At 31.4% G+C, this 21,479-nt stretch overlaps 1 protein-coding gene across 2 annotated transcripts; it reads left to right on the top strand.

Moving 5' to 3' along the window:
• The first annotated feature begins 7,283 nt into the window (after positions 1–7,283).
• On the top strand, positions 7,284–18,238 carry LOC139485785 (fibropellin-3-like). Of its 2 annotated transcripts, XM_071270432.1 has the most exons (6): positions 7,284–7,520; positions 10,884–10,991; positions 11,271–11,310; positions 12,054–12,096; positions 17,036–17,127; positions 18,066–18,238. In XM_071270432.1, exons 1-5 carry the CDS (start codon positions 7,439–7,441, stop codon positions 17,120–17,122), a joined length of 360 nt encoding a protein of 119 aa, XP_071126533.1. In that variant the 5' UTR covers positions 7,284–7,438; the 3' UTR covers positions 17,123–17,127; positions 18,066–18,238. The 2 variants fall into 2 exon arrangements, with proteins under 2 accessions (XP_071126533.1, XP_071126534.1); XM_071270433.1 differs by lacking the exon at positions 12,054–12,096 and having other exon boundaries at positions 7,306–7,520.
• The last annotated feature ends 3,241 nt before the right edge of the window (positions 18,239–21,479 follow it).

Raw genomic sequence — 21,479 nt, 5'->3', positions numbered from 1 at the left:
CTTTAGTAAATGAAAATATAGATACATTGAAATTAAAAAGTTATTTATAATTCCTGACAAAAGACATAACTAAGTATTTACCCAACCATACTCTTCATATCTACTAATGAACAGTTCATTAACAATGATTAAACTGTTAGAAAGCTAAGATATTGACTTTGAAGTTTTAAATGTAAATTTATTTTGAAATAAACATAAAAACTAATAAATCTTCATGGTTGTTTAAAATAGATAAAAAAATCAGTAAAATATATGCTTACTCATACTTATGAAATATACATATATAAGAAAATAAAAGGGCCAATAAAATTTTGTACTTTTTAAAAGGTCTACTGAATGTACATAAATAACGCATTATGGTAATAGTTAAAACAAATGATATAACTGAAACTCTTATGAAGTATTATGTAAAGTCAATACGAGGGAAAAAATAGTAAAGGTGTTTTTTATAATGACTATAAATTGTAGATAAGGCTGATCTCGTTTCTTTTCGTGCGCATATATAATCAAGACTGTGGATCTAGAAAGTTTACGATTATTATCAATTTGCTCCATTGTGTTTCAACAGTCTTCTACTAGAGGAGGGATGAAATATACCAGAGGTACAGTCAAACTCATAGATTGAAAATAAACTAACAACGCCATGGCTAATTAAAAAAGACAAACAGACACATAATAGTACAGAAGACACAACATAGAAAACTAAAGACTAAGCAACACGAACCCCACCAAAAACTGGTGGTAATCCGAGGTACTCCGGAAGGGTGAAAAGATCCTGCTTCACATGTGGCAACCGTCGTGTAACTTATGTAATTACAAATCCGGTAATTAAATCTAATTATATCTACAACATACTCTTCTAGATAATAATGTATTTTATCAAAAATAAAGATAACGTATTTATTTTTACGAACAAATCGTTTAAATATTCTGCAGCTTCACTATGGAACAGTTTATCGAGCGAACCTTTTCATTTCTCAATTTAAACACTCTTGACTCAGACTTTGAAAAGTGTGACATGTGGTTGTTCTATATGATCTGTAAGTCCTAGTTATCATAATCTAATAAATATCATCATATTCAGAGTCTTTCCGTCTTAGAATATTTATCTAACATTTTAGATTACACTTTAAAACAATTGCTTCGATATCTAGCACTTATAAAGTTTTCAATAGTAACCGATGCTTAGATGATGTCAGTTGATCCATACAGCCGATTGCCACACGGGATTATGGTGTTCTTTGTCAAACAGTTATATTAAAATGTGTATATGAATATAGATAGTTTAAAAATAAAAAAAAACACAAAAAATCACATTATAAATCGAACATTGTTTTTGTAAGCGCTTTCATCGCATCTCCTACGGTTCTACCTAATAGTAACTTCTTGTGGTAGTTTGTATATATTACGGAATCTTATCCACGGACCGAATTTCACTTCCTATTTAAAGTCGGCTCGTACAGTTCAATAAAATAGTGTTCTTTGGTTTTCACGCGGAATTATACATATATTTATATACATTTTTTAGAGAAATCTAAATTTCTGTTTGTTGATTGGTTTTATTCATATTTTATTGTTGTATGATGCTTTGTTGTAATTTGGGGAGTTTGTTTTTTTTGGCATATGTTGTCAAATTTGATAACGTGTCGAATCAAAATTTAGTTTTCTGTGTCTGTGTTTATAGATAGAAGAAGATGGGGTATAAATGCCAATAAGACAACTCTTTGTCAATCCAAGTCAATTGATAAAAGTAAATCATTATAGGTCACAGTTCAGTGTTGAACACGGAGCTTTGGCCAACACCGAACATCAGGCTATAAAGGGCTCTAAAATAACTAGACAAAGTGTAAAACCTTTCGAAAACCAACTTTCTGATCGATATAATAAATGAGAAATACTTATGAACCACACCAACAATCGACAACTACTGAAGGTCAGATTCCTGACTAAAAACAGGTGAAAACAAGTGCAGCGGTACCAAATCTTCATCCTTATTGAAACAATAGTGTAACATTACAACATAGAAAGACACACTATAAAATATTAATTGAAGTGGCTTAACTAAATCAAAAGACAAATTATGAAAACCACAAACCACAAATTATACATTGTTATGAACAAATCGACTCACTCTGTGTAAGGTACTCAATGTGTGCTAAAATAGTCAACATGAGTAGATACTACTGGACAAAAGAACAGTGAACAGTAGAATGAAATACCCAAAATACAAAAGGCTGATATTCCTAGCTTATGAAATACATGAAAGTATCACGTCTGTACGTATTTGTCTTATAGCTATTTCAGAGGCATACAAACTCTAAAGACGTCAGCAACTTCAGTATGGTTGTAATATATAGCTTGGCATGAACAGTAAACAAAAAAACATGTTTCTCGTTTCTCTTTTTTTTTATATAGATTAGACCGTTGGTTTTCCCGTTTGAATGGTTTTACAATAGTAATTGTGGGACCCTTTATAGCTTGTTGTTCGGTGTGAGCCAAGGCTCCGTGTTGACGGCCGTACATTGCCCTATAATGGTTTACTTTTATAAGTTGTTATTTGGATGGAGAGTGGCCTCATTGGCACTCACACTATATGCAATGTGGTTAATACCATTGGGTCTTTATTTACGTATCATATAAAGCTTCAACAAGAGAGGACGAAAGATATTTAAGGGATATTAAAGCTGAACACACCATGGCTACAAAAGAAAAAGTCGAACAGACAATTATGTGTACACGAAACACAACGATGAAAATAACAGACTAAGCAACACGAACCCATCAAAAACTTTGGGAGATCCGGAAAACAAAGCAGATCCTGCTCAACTTGTGGCATCCGTCGTGTTGTCTATGTTATTACGTTAACCAGGAAATTAGTATAATTCGGTAGGTAAAATTCGTGAAAAGGGAACTATTCTTCGAGTCACGAATGATGATAAGCACTAAGACATATGGTGTTGATCTGGCAGTGAAAACCAATTATAAATTCATTTTGTGTTGTCAGCAATTTCCATAAAAAGAGAGAGAGAGAGAGAGAGAGAGAGAGAGAGAGAGAGAGAGAGAGAGAGAGAGAGAGAGAGAGAGAGAGAGAGAGAGAGACAGAGAGAGACAGAGAGAGAGAGAGAGCATACACTACAAACTCCTCAGACTCTGAATTGACCAGTTTTTGTGCTCGACCAGTAAAATCGAGCACATATTTTACTCGCCTAGTCTGGACATTGTCTCGACTGTACTTAACTGTACTTAAAAGTACTCGACTAGGTCTCGACTTTACTTAATTAGTTTGATTCAGTACTTGATGTGTACTTTTTTATCAGTAAGCTTGATATATATGTAAGATAGCTGCATAGTTTGATGAAAATCCAAGTTGATTTGAAAAAGTTATTAAAAAAATTAAAGTGTACTATCTCTATTTTGTCCGAATTTCAAATCCTAGCTTTTTTTTACCAAGATTACTTTAATTCTTAAATTTTACAGCAATACAACAAAAAACTAAATGAAATGGGATTCAGTAAGCTTGATATATATCTAAGATATCTGCATAGTTTCATGACAATCCAAGTTGATTTGAAAAAGTTATAAAAAAAATTAAAGATGCCTATCTGAATTTTAATATAATAATATTTTTTTTACATATTGTAAAATTAAATTCTTTCATTTCACAGCAATAAATCAAACTACCTAATAAGCGTGAATTTTGTAAGATCAATATTTAATTTAGTTAGATGGGCTGATTAACACTAGTCAAAACTAAATTTGAAGGTCAAGACTAGTCGAGACAGGTCGAGACTGGTTGAGACTGAGTCGAGACTAGTCGAGTCAGGTCGAGACTAGTCGAGTCAGGTCGAGACTAGTCAAGACAGGTCAAGACAGGTCGAGCCTTGGTCAAGACCATTTCAGACTACACAAAGATCATCAAGTACTGAATCAGACTTATTAAGTAAAGTCAAGACCTAGTCGAGTACACTTAAGTACAGTTAAGTACAGTCGAGACAATGTCGAGACTAGTCGAGTAAAATGTGTGCTCGATTTTACTGGTCGAGCACAAAAAACTGGTCAATTCAGACTCTGAGGAGTTTGTAGTGATATATATGGTTACAATTGGTGCGTCAGACATGCGTTTCGTCTACATAAGACTTATTGCTGATGCTCGAATTTTGAATCGTTTTAAACGCTAAACCAATTATAAAGTTGAAGAGCATCGATAATAAAAAAAACTGTAAATTAAAAAACAAAATGATCATATCAATCAATGATTTTCATGTCAGCTTGAGCCAGATTTTAGTTTAGCTTTTTAAATTCCACAGCTTTAAATGTCATTATTTCTTTTTTAAGAGACATTGATCAATGTCCTATGAAGACGTACTTAATTACACACTTGGAGTTGTTTATGAGTTTGTTCGCAAAATTAATATATCACCAGGACCAAATTGCATACCTGTCAACTGACCCGGATTCTGCGGGTATGACCCGAGATTTTCATTGAAATAACCCGGAAATTCCGAAAATATACCGATTTCACCCGTATTTCTTAGCCTTGAGATTGATTTTCATGACATAAGTAATATTCCTTTGAAATACCGGCAAATTCGTAATTCTTCCATGAACATGCAGTTCATCTAGCTATGTAAACTGTCAAATTAAGTGCAGGGCTTCACTTGACAGCTTTGGTGTCAAACACACTGTTGATTAACACCAATTACCTTAGCTTTAGTTCGTAAATAAATTGCCCTGTTGTTTTACAAAGATATTTCAACTAAGAGTTACTTCCCCTTATTTGTCACCATTCAAAATTATTCCTTATATTTACGTTTTATGGGTGAAAAAGATTAAATCATAATAATATAAAATTCAAATACATCTTGAAAAATAACTTTTCATTATTTTTATACCTTTATACAATTTTTAAAAAAAAGTTGAAAATTATTTTTTACATTTTTACTTCCTTTAACTGTATTACTATAATTTATCATAGTCTAATTTCCTTGTCAATAAAGAGGTTCATGTAATACCTCTACATGGTATGTTTAAAGGCTAGTAGACTCATTTTAAAAATACATTTGAAAAATAAAGGAGTAGGTCCAGTAAGACCCCTTTTTGGCCCCAAAATATAGCAGTTTTACAAAATTGTTAAAATGTAATCTTTTAGTCATTTAGTGGATAGTAGAAAGGTTCTGCTACATACATAGTGGCTCTTTTTGCCAATACAATGCACATATATTGAGAACTAGCACCATTAATTCATGCTAAATTACTGAAATCTTCACAATTCCATCATTTTAGTTAAATTTTAGACGGTTTCCGTGTAAAACGAAAGTGGCCGCATTCGTGTTCATCCAAAATATTGAAATGGAAGTTGTATTTAATGATAATACATAACATATATAAAGATTGAGGATGAACACGGATGCGGCCACTTTCGTTTTTGACAAAAACCATCTGAAAAGTGACATTTTTTCGCATATTTGGTAGATTTCTCATATTTGAGCCAGAATCGGATCGTTTTTAATGACTAAATAAGTTAAAATCTTTCATATAAATTAATTGCATCATATGAAATAGACACTTAAGTGTTTAAAAAGTGGTCAAAGTCTTTCGTCAGATGAAATTGATATTTGAGGCCAAAATCGGTCCTTACCGGACCTACTCCTTTTAGATGATGACAAAGTAAAGGACATAAGACTGTGATACACAAGTTAAAAAAATCTTTAAAAGTGTAATGAAATAATAATAAATAAGATTTAAAATGACTAAACCAAGTGAACATGCATTGATGTTTTTGGTATCTTTGATATACATTATAAGAAAATGTACCATAAATACTGAAATTCAGCTCGAAAAAGTTCGTACGCGTTATGACCTGAGATTTGATTCTTCAATGCAGGTCATGACCTGCATTTTCATCATCACAGGTTGACAGGTATCAAATTGTAAACTAAAATGTAGCCGAATAAATGCCCAAAGTAACAAATAGAAAACAAATATGGTATACAGTTATAAACAGGAAAAAGTGTGTTAAACGGATCCTGATAGAAATAATTATAAAGAATATATTTGGGTTGTGAGCGCGTAATCATTCCTATAACATCAAAGGGGGGGAGAATTTTTGTCTTACTAAATAAGGTTAATTTTTATGTAAATATCATATCTTGTAACATAAATCATATATTTGACAAACCAAATGGATTGATAACACTGTTTACTACGATATCTTATTTGATATATAAAATATCTTAATTGATATATATATATAGAGAGAGAGAGAGAGAGAGAGAGAGAGAGAGAGAGAGAGAGAGAGAGAGAGAGAGAGAGAGAGAGAGAGAGAGAGAGAGAGAATAACACATGGCAAAATCTGTATCATATGTCGTATCATCCCATGACATCAATATCAGCCCAAGAGCCTTTATGCCCGAGGGATGATATTGGTCGAGGGTGATACGGCATGTGATACGGATTTCGTCATGTATTATACGCTTTATCATATATTTCAACAGAAGAGTATTATATTATATGAACTGTTTTCTGATCCATAGCACTGGGTTACCTTCAGTTCTACTTTTGTCTTGTTTCAGATGCCTTAAAAGAACTGCTCAATTACTTATCTGAAGCACCTGGGTTACCTTACAATTTGCGTGCTGTTGTTTTAAAAATATTTTGTTTATTATTATATTTATTTGTGTGTTTTGTTTTTTTATAGTTGCATTTAGTGTGCCAAAAAATACGAAAACTTGACGTTCATGACGTCACATATAATATGAAAACTTGACGTTCGTGACGTCACATACCAAACAATGACGTCATTCATAAAATTAACCTATTTTGAGGAAAATTTATCTTAAGAAAATAACAAAACTGACTTTAAGTAAAAAAAAAAAAAAAAAGTAGGGACGTGATAAAGGGTATGCGATAAAGGGTAGGGGTGTGATAAAGGGTATGCGATAAAGGGTGCGCATCAAAGTTGCGCGATATGGATTAAACAGCAGGCTATTTATCAAATATGCAAAATTACTGTATTTACTACTAAACATATGATAAATATATATAGCTATATGATGTCTTATTTGATTTATAAGATATGTCAATTACATGAGTTAGTTTATCATATCATCTTATTGGTTTTTAGAGGTATCTCTTTAAATGAATATATTATCTTGAAAATGTGAATAAAAAATATAAAGAAAATTTTACAAACTGCTTTATCCTAGCTAATGTCCCTTCATGTGTGCACCGTAGTATTTCATTGAACATAAACAGAAAATAATAAATCATGATAATGGGGCGTAAAATTGCATATGACGTTTCTTCACACTTGTTAACTCGTATAACTTGAAGTATAAGTTCTGTATCTCAGAAGAAGAACACTTAAGAATATTTTTAGGAGTACATCTCATCACGATCAATTCTCTTAGTGACGGTGATAGCTGTCTCAGTACTGAAGATGAATACCACATTTTGGACTAGTTTGATAGCTTTAGTTTGGCTGCCATTACTATCGAATGCCGCCTTAGGGAATGGTGCATGTAAGGAACATAAGTACATATATTTATCAAGGAAACTTTATACAATTATAACATTCTTTAACATTATTCACCGAATCATGTAAGTCAAAATTAAGTATGATATAGTATTGGATATCAAACATTATCAAACAATGTACAACAAACATGTATTTTTTTTTACCTAAAATAAAATGAAATTTCAAAAAAATTAAACCATTTGGAGAACGGCACAAATTACATCGGATATTAAAAGATTGACAAACACTTACTTAATCATAGAAAAGCTTTCCTATATCTTTTTATTAAAGCGTTCAACTGGTTTTTTTTATTCCCTCGGGTTTTCTGTACCTTCTTGTTATGAGTATAATGTGGCATCAGATTCATACATTTTAGGAGGAGAATACATTCAATTAATACATTGTTAAATGCATATGTTCTAACTGAGATTGCAGCCGCTTTTTGGTGATCAGTCTTTAGTTTTATATGTTGTTGTATACTGTTGTTTTACTTTTGGTATTTTGCTCCTTTTTTGCATTATCTGTTTATATCCGATTTACGTACTTGAATGTACATTTGCCTTTCTTTTTCTTTCTTCTTTTACCGAGCGTGTCTACCAGGGAAAAGGGCAGGCCCACAGCCACTTTCATATCAAAACAACACGTTAATTGTGACTAATCGTTGATGATTGTGACTTATCGTTCATGATTGTGACTAATCGTTCATTATTGTGACTTATCGTTCATGATTGTGACTAATCGTTCATGATCAAATAAGAATACAATACAATAAAATCCTACTTTCAAAAATATCTTACACTTTTCAATAATATATCATTGACAGTATTCTGCACTATTTGACGATAAAAGAAATCAATTTTAAATACACATGTTATATACATGATACAATTGTAGATCCAACGTGTACTTTGTTCTTTGTTTAACGTTACATATATCTGTTGCATTTTGTATTTTTCAAAAAAAAAAAACTGGTTTTTTTTCTGATAATTCCGCAGAATGATAACAGAATGGATGTTACATAAGTAGAATTATATTGCATTGCTTTCACGATAAGAATACATGTACAATATCTACCAAGATCCGAAACCAGATCTTTCACGATCCTATCATAATTAAAGCTTGACTACCGTTACGTATTTTTCCACGATAGTTTATCTCATTATACCGAATAACACTAGTCTTGTTAATATGGTCGCTATCATTTACCTCTAATTTCATTCACGATTGAATTGCAATGCTTGACCACAGTTACTTATTCTATAACGATGTTTTTTTCTCAATAAAACGAATATACTCATTTGTGTATTGTTCACAATTATGACTACCAGATATTTTCCCCAGTCTTGATATCAAAAACCAATCATTTTTTTTTCAAATGTTTAACGACTGTAACAGTTTATATCTAAAGTCTTTTTTTTTTTTGTAATACATACTGAATATAATATGCAATTTTAATGCTTTTTTAATAATAGTCATTAACTTTGAAGTATAGTATATGTTTTAGAATTCACTTACGATCTTATAAATTGTGTATGTTAATACTGAATTGAAGTAATGAACAACGTAGTGTAATTAAATATTCAGAAACAGTTGGCAATAAATAACTAGTATGCGCCCAGTTGTTATAGAGGACTGTAGTCAATACTACATAGCTAAACTTGACCATTTAATAAATCATCAATCTTTTTTAAGTATATCAATAGATGCACGCTGTGTGCTGCAAGTCACCCAGTTAGGAATATGACAGTTGTTATCAATTCGTTTAATTTGTGACCTTTTCATCTTGCCATACCCTAAGAGACTTTCAGTTTAGCATTTCCCTCGGAGTTCGTTATTTTTTTATTATTTTTTTTTGGGGGGGAAGGGGGGGTGCAAATGAGAGTAAGACTAGACAGGTAGTTTTGTGTGTTGATCTCTATTTTGGTGTCACAAAGATAATCTTAAATGTAGCTATTGTCAAGGTCATTTTTAAAACACCACTTTAATGTATTCTGTGATTTAGTTTAATGTTAAAAGTTGAAAAGTGACAAACCTCTTATTTAGGATTATATTTCTAAACTATAGAGATGATCGTTTAATTGATAGAGGGTTATATGTACGAACAAACCAAGTCGCTTTTCCACAAATAAGCCTGAAACACGACGATTAATGAGCGAAGAGTAGGAGCCACTGTGAAAAACGAGTTTTACGCACGCAATAACTGATACACAAATAAAAATTACAAATATGTTGCTTAAGGATGTACTTAACTGAGGTTAGGTGAAAATTAATAAATTAACAAGTTGAAGTTGATACTATAAACCGGTAGAGCATCGTTAAGGATAAAAATAAACTAAAAATATTGATAGGTCATGGACCTCCTTTTCAAGATATTTGAGATTTAAAATATGGCTGGAAAAGGCTGACTCGGACTTTTACCTTATATTTTCATTGGTATTATTTGGGTCTCAAAACAAAAGAAAAAAAACCAAGAATCTTCTAAAATTTTGGGAAATGACCTTTCATGAGCTATTAAGTCTAATATGAAAAAATAAATGTGTGTTATGGGGCAAAATATTTTACCTTTTATTGTATGGTAAAACACCAAGGAGTCCGAATATTTGACCTGAATTCCAAAACCTCACCTAAGTACATCCTTAAAAATAACCCTTTTATACCGTCTTAATGTCATATTCATTAATTCTTTGATGGTTTTTATCTCAATTATACTCTATAAGACACATATCGCAAATCAAATACCTTAGGTCTCTTCATTATGAATGATAATTCATGGTTACAAATGTAACTAGCATATTAAACAGACAAATTAATTAGATCATAAGCAAAAGATCTTCGAAAGACCTTATAAAATGCACATTCAGTATAATGTGCACATGTATACTGTACCTATTAGGAATACTGTTAAATGTCCTATTTATCTCTTCCTCTCTCTCAAAAGATTTTCAAAAGTCAATAAAACCACACATTTACCTCATAGAAAAGACAGTAATTTAGTAATATTTTATACATATTACCCATTGAATTTTTAAATACACTTAAACATAAAACAACAAACCATGCAGAATAGAGAGTTATTTACAATACTGCATGTCACGCTTCTTCATACCTTTTCAATCACGTTGATAGTTATTACAGTGCTGAAAATGTATAAAACATCAATTTGGCTGTCATTAGTATGTGCTGGACCAAAATCTTCATGTAAGAAAACAGTATTTTTATTAGCTCAACGTTGTTCAAAATAATTTGCTTAATCATGTACGTATTAAATTGAATATTTCAATGCTCAACACTTTGACTTTTCGTTGAAAATAAATGTATGCATATCGGTTACGTTTATTGGTTTATTGTATATATTTATGTATTTCAGCTCCATGTGATACTACTCCTTGTTTAAACGGCGCCACTTGTTATGTACCTTCTGGCAAAGCCACATTCTTTTGCACGTGTTCTCCAAATTATACAGGAACAGTGTGTGGTAAGGTATTTCTTTTGACTAAATCATAAACTTGATTGTAAAGAAAAAAAATGTTAAAGATATACTGAGTGACAATATATACGTAGATAAAATAATATAAATTTTATAGCTTTCATGAAAATAACGATTTTTGTTAATTTCCATTTAGGTCAAAACAACTTATTGTCTTAAACGTTTAATATAATAACTAATTGATTATTTACTTGGATAGGTTAACTTAATTGATTAAACATCTACTTTTGCATAAACAACTTCGAACTAAGGTTTCTCAAATTGCAGATCAGAAGATAACTGACTCAACTGACAGCTTGTCCGACGGGTATGTTAAACATTAATATTTCTTTCTTTCTCTAATTTTTTAAGTGTATTATTTGCAAACGAGAAGTTTTTCCATCGAGATCTCAAATGCTGATTTACTAGTAACACGTGAATGGATCCAGTAGAATAGATATTGTTGACCGTCGATTCCAAATCCAAAATTGACAGAGGCAACTCTTCAAATACATTATTATGATTATTCATTTGCTAATTTAATACTCCTTTGAAGGGAAAATTCGCAATTTTTAAATTATGGTTTAAATATGTTCATTATGACATAATATATATATTCACAAAGTTTTATTGCTATATGTGCAGTAATAAAGGAGAAATTCAATAATTAATGAAAAAATATTAACTACTTCCTGTAGGTCGTGATCCGTGACGTACTCTCCTGGTTTTTGCATGCCGGGATTTAAAATACAATCATTAAGAGTCTTGGGTTTTAATCATATTTTACCGTTATCAATTATAAAAAGCGGCATTCATTTTGAAATATAGCGCTGTTTTCTAGAGTGAAAATGAAGTCACATATGTGAAGGTACAAACGGGAAGAACTGATTAAAAATAACGGGACCAACAATTATATATAAAACGGAAGAATAGGTGCTGAAATATAAATAAAAGTAAAATTTAATTTAGATAACATCAAGAATTTGTATAGTAAGACTTACTATACAAATCCTTGATAACATGGAGATTTGGTCTATACCTATTCTTATAACCACTATTAAATTTTGTTAGATTTTGTACACAGGCTGTATATCAGGGACAGTTTTTATATATGGTATGTATATTTTGGTATGGTATATTTACCTGAGTACACCTGGTTCACTCGCAATCACGCACGTGATTCATTGACCTTGTTCATTGTGTATTAATTTAAACAAGCCTGCCAGGAAGTAGACCGTTAGAATACCCGAATATGTCATTTTTACAATACCTCAGTAATTACCGGAATTAAGCCATGCTGATTACAAGAAGACAAGTTTTTGGACGTTGGTCAAGTTAGATCAAAACCCAAAATAATCTAAAAATATACGTTAGAAAAAAGCACTTAAAAAAACTTACAACAAAGATAACTCAGTTTATAATTCCTCCACAATAAATATCTCCGGACTTTTTTATCACTTTATTGTGACTACTTTTACATTATTATAGCATAAATCCTATATAATACTTGAAACTGCATCTCGGTGCCAAAAATGTAAATTTTGTGACGAGCTAAAACCAATAAAATTGAGAATAATAATGGGGAATGTACGATCTTTTGTCATTTACAGCTTTTCAACCTGACTTTACCATTGTACGCTGAATATTTAACCCTCTAAAAAAATTATGATTATTTGTTTGAAATATTCTTATCAATCTTCGTGAACCATTACTTGATTTGATGGTTTTGGAAACTATGTAGACTTCTTCCATTACTTGGTCGGGTAGAACATTCATCAGCTTGACAAGTCATTTGAACACTGATTAACGGACATGTAATGCTGGATACTAGGACTTTTTGGTAATTAGATATCCGTGGTCATTTGTTTTCAAAATGGCGTCTTCCCGAGAATTGAGAGTCGATTTTAAAAATCTAATAACTCACTTATCTAGAGGAATAAACCTTTAATATTTTGGGAATATGCTTATTTATTTAGGATAAACATAATATCAAATTTTATTTTTTTTGCGAATTTTCCCTCTAATGTTCAGAATAAATCATATCCCTTAAACATCGACTGAGATTGCTCAACATTGACTCCGACTGACAACCGTGGAATTTTTGGAAGACGTCATATAATCAAAAGTAGTAGGCGTCACACAACTAAGTGCATAAGAATTATTATTTGGAAATCGCTTACTCAACATAACGTGAAGTTAACAGAAAGTACAAGCTTGTTTCCGAGAGAAACAATAACAAGTATTAAAACAAGTATTACAATAGGAAGTTAAAGGCCATCCGGGTTAAAGTTCTGTGTTTTTGCTGTCACTAATATTTCAGACTAAGTTGGACAAAAATTGAATTTCTCCTTGCAACACGCACCCCATGAGAGATGTTGCAAGGGTTCTTAGCTTGTAGAGAGCGGGGCTATCTCTTTACGATGCATTGATTTTGACGTCCTCATTCTGACTGGACGTTGATGTGTACTTGTACATCCCGAACAGCCAAACGGACGCCATTTTTTAAAATTAAATATCTCACTGTTATTCTGTTCCATCTTTAATGCACTTTCAACATACAATTTTAAATTCCGACTATTTTAAATTCACTTTTCATTTCAATTTTACTTTTTCATTGAATACAAAAATCATAACTCATCAAATAAGTTCACTTTACGAATGATATTTAATATTTGTATACAAATGTGTCGTAAAATCTATAATGTGTTTATCGTATACTCATTTTGGTCAACTTTCCTAGGTATCTATCTTAAACCAAATTATCCGACATGATGAAAGCAGGATTATTTTCGCCTTTAATATGAGAAGACGCTGATAAGTTATATTAAATTGTGACGTAGCTTATATGTTATTCTCAAACGCCATTCAGCTGTGAATCGTTATTCTTATATGACGTGCTTCTTTCGTTTTGTTAACAACACCGTTGAAAAATTCTCGATATATCTTAACTGAGCACAGACTCAAAGATGCACATACTTAAGGCGTCATTCAAATGAAAACGCAAAAAAGCTGATGTTTTTGTTTTCATTGCGGTAACCTTCTGAACTCGGATAAATTTGCATTAAACTAAAGTTGTAAGTAGGTGTCACTGTTTTCTATTCTATTTCAATATTCGCACATTTATTGATTTCAGCAAGTCAATATGACGGCTCCTTTGTTACCAAATACCAACATGCAAGCTACATACATAGTAGATATGTTTACATTTATCCAACAAAGTGGGTTAAATAGAACAGTCACACACAAGGCATAATCATCCTCGCTTCAGATTTTTAATGACCGTTTTGTCCTATTAGACATGTTCACCATACGCTGATACCGAAACCGAAACCGATACCGAAACCAAAAATAGTAAGGAATGGTAAATGTTTATAATGTTAATTAGTTCAACCTTTTTACTCCATTATATTGTTTGAAATTTGAATACAAAGGACAGAGTATTACTACAATTCATCATACACATGAATCTATCAAAACACAAAGTTATGTTCAACCATTATTTAATTACACCAATGTAAGTAATATACAATTTAAGATGTTGATATAATTTATTTAAGATGTACATTGAGCAGGTTTCGTCATAGGGTAATATATTCACATAGTTCTACAACAGGTACAATAACGTTCCGACTATGTCTATAAAGAGAATCTATTATTTGATAACTGTATATTCGTCTTATGAAATGTTCTACATAAACTCTTCTGCACGAATCTTTTTCATCGACAAATTTGCGTTCATCGTAGATGAATTAATGTTAATTGCGTAGGAGCCTTACAGTATATAGTATTGCAATAGGATGTTCCAATGGATATATGATATCGCCAAGTAAGTAACAATCACATGAAAACGGTAAAATATCGTCTGGACCGATCGCATCCATCAATCTGTAAGTCATTGCGTCATTGTTATGATCTAGAAACCATATTTGATGTATCTTATTTTCTTTCCTGTGTCTCTTATTACTATTGTGTACATGAATATAGTGTATACGACAATGTCCGCTATAAAACCATGCCCAGTTTTTGGTCGACGATTTATTATATGGTAGGTGCTATCAATAGATCCAACAGCTTCTTCCAATTCTGGCCAATCACCCTTCGTAGATTCCCAATTTTTAGCTGACGGATTTGTTATCAATGATCGGAAAGCTTGATGGAGAATTGGCCAAATTTCATGGATAGTTTTATGAAATAAAATGTTTGCTAACACCAAGAACAAATAGATAATAAGCAATTCTTTGAACAACAAAAAATGCTACTGTAAATAGTATATCCATCACAAATGTGTTAAAGTTATTTTTTTTCTTGATAACAATTTAAACTATGAAATAATTTGCTTAAAAGTTGATGATCAATATTGAAGAACCAAGCACATCAAGAGGGGAAATCAAACGTGTTCCAGAAAAAGAAAAGAAAAGGAAAAGGAGAGAGAAAACATGAAAATGTATAACATATTGTTGAAAGTAATTTTGCCGAAACACCATCAAGCTTTTTGGACCCCCTTCATCTGATACAGATTAACAGTAGTCATACAATTATAATAAAATGAAAAAATGTTTGCCTCGTTGAATTAAATTTTGCCTTTTTGATAGCATGGATAGATTCATGTTATTTTTTTTAATTGAATAAATTTTCAATCTAGTGTTTTAAATTTCAAACAATAAAATGGAGTAAAAGGGTTGAGTTAATTAAACGTTATTAACATTTACCATTTACCTTACTACTTTTTTTGGTTTCGGTTTCGGTTCGGTATCGGTTTCGGTTTCGATATCGGCTTATGGTGAACATGTCTATTAGGACCGAAATGATTCATGAAAGCCATAGATGTGTAGTCAATTTACACATGATTTGGACCATAACATTCATTAATTTTGTGTCTCGCTTACTTTAAGGATATAATTCGAATATTATAAATTTCCAATAAATCAGTGGCTTTCATGCATTGTTTCTTAAATAAAGGAGTCACTTAGCAGATGTATTTAATATAGATTTTACGTCTACGATATTCCTCCGCTCGTGACAATAAAGTATTTAAAGCAAAGCTCGCCTTACGTTAAAGATATGTATATCGAACTGTCAAACATCGGAAATGTCGTACACCACGAAATACAATAATAGTGTTCATAACGAGTAAGAAAGGGATATTGCTTGATATCAACTCGAGTTATTCAATTTCAATATAATAATAAACGAGCAGTCGGCGAGTTTATTGGTTCTATTTAGGTTAAATAATTAGAGTTGATATCAAGAAATATCCAATTCTCACATGTTGTTAAACAGATTTCTCTTATTGTCAACCCTCTCATTGTGTTCAACTAAAAAATCCACAAATCTTTTGCACAATCAGTATGACGTCATATGTCCTTTTCCAGTGGCAAACTTCAACTTTAGACATTTAAAGAGTTTTTGCACGCTTCAGAATGCAATAAAATTTGACAAAAAGAAGATTGTCAGGTGAAAAGTGTGGGTGGTTTGTACAACAAACAAATCAAAGTTTTTAACGACCTTGACTGGCTATATAGGCCTTGCACGGTCGCGGTATTGACGAAATCACACATTTCCGAAATGTACATCGTCGTAACCTTTGAAAATAATCAATGACTTAACCAATAGCCAATGGAAATGCTGTGATATCGTTTAGTGATGCTGAATAAGCCAGTCAGATTAATTCCGATTTTCGTATCAACTTTTCGTATCACTTTTTGTGCAGTGTGATTTGAGAAATATAAATTCATGCAAGAAAAAGACAACTGGCCACAACCATAAAAGACTTCGTTTTATACTATAGAGTATGAAGCAAATTTGATCTTTCTTTTAACTGATCTTCCAACAGTCCGTGTTCTCTTTGTTCAACATCATCATACATTATAGCCTTCTTCATAATGTCTACATTAATCTTGAACATGTATTTCTAGTATAGTTGTACAAGTATGAACAAGTATTCCTAGTCTAGTTTACTAAATGAACATGTATTCCTTGTATAGTTTTACAAGTATGAAGATAAATTTCTTGTATAGTTTTACAAGTATGAACAAGTTTTTTTTCACTTGCAGAGAAATAGCAGGAATCGTAGTTGGATGTGTGGTGCTATTAGTACTTATAGTTGTAATTGCTATAGTTATTTGGAAATGTTGTTGTAAAAAATGTAGGTATACATTGTTAAATGTTAATCATAAATATTGATTATTAGTGAATATGCAGTTAATCTTTTCTAGACAAATGAAACACCTTTGCAAGTTTTAAATCCACTTATGAAGTGTTTACGGTTATTTTGATATCAAACATACTAACAATCCGAATTAACACTATTAATTTAAGTTTAACAATGCTGTTAATGTCTTCTCCCGTGATTAATTTTGTGTACTGTTTTGACAATAGACTTGTTAAAGATCTTAAACATGTTAAAGCAACTTAAATCGTTCTAGGAGATTTTGAAAGAACAACTTAAGTCATTTTACGGACAGTCCAAGATAAATCAACTTACAAATCTTAAAGTAAACTGAAGGCATTACACAAGTATTGCTCATGCATTGCACATGCATTACACAGGAATTGCACAGGCATTGCACAGGCATTGTACATGCATTGCGCATGCATTGCACAGGCATTACACATTTTTAGGATGATAAAAGAAAAAAGTCTTATTTAAAGTCAATGCATCAACAATACAAGATCAATCAATATAACACGGGCAATAACAAAATGCACTCAAGGAAAAACGCAGATAGTTATCATCGCAAGGTCAATCCAAAAGCTATTTAAATCAACGCACGGACAATAAAGTCATAAAAAGGACAATACAAGATAAAAAAAATAAAACCGTATCTGGGATTAAAATTGTATATAAAATTAAGTTGTGGTACGATTTCCGCTTTATACCAGAGTTCAAAGGAAATGGATGATTGCAACTGACTAGACCATACATCGTACGTTTACTTCTATACGTTCTGTAAGTTTTTATTGTGCTAATGCTGTCTAAATTGGCTTTTATTCCAATTTTATACCTTCTTGATTTATGTACAGAATATTAACAGGAAAACAAATATGAATTAACAAATTAAATTTCTTTTGTTTTATTTTCAGCTAAAAGCATGCCAATGTGATGATACCTTAATTTCGTGATTATTAAATATAACCAGTCATCAAATCAAAGAAAACTGATTCCGTCCTAAACTATGAAATAATGATAGTTATATAAACTTCTTAATGTTTTAGTAACCCATTTCTAATTTAATACAAATGTTTTCAATCAAAAATGGTTTTACTCTCATTGTGACGTAGTTATAGTCATTGCCATAATACATCACTTCATCTTGAAGAAATATCTATATATATTACGGATTACAAATGTATCGAGGTCTGTGAGTGGATAACAACACAAAGATGTCAGTATATATTCAGGAAACGACGTTTTTTATCCACAATTGGAACCTCAAAAACGTCATCATAACACCGGTTATTATGTGACGTATTCTAAAGCTATACAGAACACTAAGGAATGTCAGAGGCTCACAGAGGGAAAATAATGACGTACTTCAGTCAATAATACATTTCTAATACAAAATGACGTAATTTACACTTTTATTACTTAAATTTAATGTTAAAAGTGTTATTATAAATTATTACATACTCAATAAAATTATGTTCACAGCAAATTAGAAAATCCTTTACGTATGCCGAACATATCAGGTTGTGTTTGTCAATACTGATGTGTTGTAAAAAAAAGCCACACACACATACAAACACCAAATATGATATCTAAAAACTTTACTGAAACTACTTTTTAACGGAAATAAAATTGTCAAGATAAAAAAGGGTGCATTTAAATGGATTACTATACCTGCACTGGAAAACAACAATGATGCAAAAGAATCATTGTTGCATTTTCATTAAGATGATTAAGTATGATATACAATAATCAACTAAGTGCAAGTGATAGTTTCTTGTTTTGTCTTGGAAAGCATTCATAACTTTATAAGTTTTTAAAATTTGGGTAACTGATTGAGTGACTGCTTTTATTTGAGTCTTATTTTGTTCTGTTATTATTTCTTTTATGTATTTCCTATTGTTAGAGTATAGCTCTATGAATAGATTGATTGATTGTTGGTTGCTTGACGTCCAGTGGCAAATATTTCATGCATATTCAGTACGAGAACAAGTTCACAATAAATACAATAGGTAGGTTGTTGTAATAGAGGCCATCTAGGATGATGGTCGGGGAAATTTATATGAATAGAGATAAAACTTTTAATATTAAGGCACGTTTATGTTTTGTAACAGTTGACCCGCCTCTACATTTCTATGGGAATAAATGATAAACCGTCATTTTGATAAAATAAAAAAAACGCCGTGAACTATAAAGGCCATGTATATTTTTGTTTAAAAATGATAATGATAATAATATAATAATTATATCTATGATGATAAAGATAAATATGTTTTTTGAGGAGGATAACTTATTTGAAAACTTGTCTTACATTTTCTGATAGCCTAATACAATTACATGGAAAACACTACCAATTCAATAGAAAGTTACAGATTGTTACTTCGTTTCAACAGTGAACATAATACAACATATCTTATACCCATATCCTCAGTGATTGATATAATCTTGCATCTAGTTTATATTAAGTTATGGGCATAGAAAACTCTAGAGGAGAGAACCGAATACAAGATAATATATATACGTTTCAGAAAACAAAATGTAGACTACTATGCACAATTGTATGCGTGACAGCTCACTGGATATAGTGAGCAGTTGTTTCTTATATAACTACTCTGAAGCCTATGAAATAAAGCATTAATTATAAAAAACATTATTTTCATATGAAATATATAATCTGTTTTTGCCATTGTAATGAAATAGCTAGTACAAACATACGAATCCACTTGCCCTAAATGACCTTTCCCTTGAAAATTGCCAAAGCGAATGTGTGTTTTGTCAGCATAACCCCATGGTAATTCTTGTTTTTTCTAATGTCTTGTGCTCATCAACCAAAAATGCATAATGTACTACTAATATCAAAATATAAATATTAAAACGAATCCAAATTTTGGTACTAATGGGTGGGAGAGGGGGTAACTTATCAAAAAACTCATCAACCCAAAGAGTCAATATGTATTGCCTGACCAAACATAGCCCGTAAACCAACCACCACTTGGATATTGAAAGAATGAGGATGTATTACATGTAATTCCGCCAAAGATATCAACCAATGAGGTTATACCCATATCCTTAGTGATTGCTATAATCTTGCATCCAGTTCATGTTAAGTTATGGGCATAGAAAACTCTATAGTCCATACAGCATATTTGCAGGCCAATACTCAAAACAAAAATATCTTTAACACTTTCATTAAAGATTATTCCTTAATTACTTTACAAAGCTACTTAATATTTCAAGATACGTACATGTATACACAGTTCTTTATAAATATATTAATAATTCTTATGAATTTGACTACATACAAACTTTAAAAAATTGCGTTAAGGCAGTTGCGTTAAAGCAATGAACTCATATCAAAATGAACATTGTCATTATTTGAATAACATCTTCAGCATGGGGAAAGCTTGTTGTAAGCAAAGGGACTTCACCTACAAGTGCAATCTATGCTGGCTTGTCTCTTTCTTTACTGTTGTTGAATCAAACTCACTCTTTACTTCCTAATCAGGAACATTGACAATTGTATTTCCACTTGATTCTTCACAACTCTGCTGAAAATATATTAACCAATAACAACTTGTTTATTTGTACTTAACATGCTTAAGACAGTATTAGCCACACTTTGAAAAGGAAAAATCTATTATATAAAAAATGGTGACAATACCGTAAAATTTTATAACGCATTATTGTTAAAAAATTATGATGTGATAATGATGCTGTAATAACTCTTCAATGTATGGTATCTTGCTTTATTCGGAATGGTAAATCACTGTTACAGTATTGTTTTACATGTTTGATAGGATTGCAGAATTCATAAAAGCTTCATGTACCATTTCTATTTGGTAGTTGTAAAAATATGTTATTATTAGAGATTGATCGTATAATGTAGTGTTTACATCATTTAATAAATAACATCTTAATTTAGGACCTCAACATTGTTAATAACACTTCCCTACGAAATGTGTTATCAAAAGGTCCGAAATATCGTCAACCTAAATCCATCAATTGGAAATACAACTTTAAAATTTTGATGAATTCAGTCCAGGATTATGCCAGGCAATGGGCTAAGCGCGAGAAGGAAGACGCAGACACTCTTTTAGATTAGATTAAGGCAGTGAGGTCATTGATACAAATCAAAATTAAGAAACTAAATGTGTCTATCAATGCCCATGCTACGTCAATCGTTAAAGATCTAAATGTTGCAAAACACTTACATGTATACTACCTCCATGACAAATATGTTGTTGTCCCCGCAGATAAAGCCCCAAACAACATCGTTTTTGTGTGTAAAACTCATTACATTAACTGCTTGATAAACGAATTAGGTATTAACA

Source organism: Mytilus edulis, chromosome 8, assembly GCF_963676685.1.
Source record: "Mytilus edulis chromosome 8, xbMytEdul2.2, whole genome shotgun sequence".
NCBI lineage: Eukaryota > Metazoa > Mollusca > Bivalvia > Mytilida > Mytilidae > Mytilus > Mytilus edulis.
The sequence above is the reverse complement of the archived record's forward strand: the minus strand, read 5'-3'. Positions and strand labels throughout refer to the sequence as shown.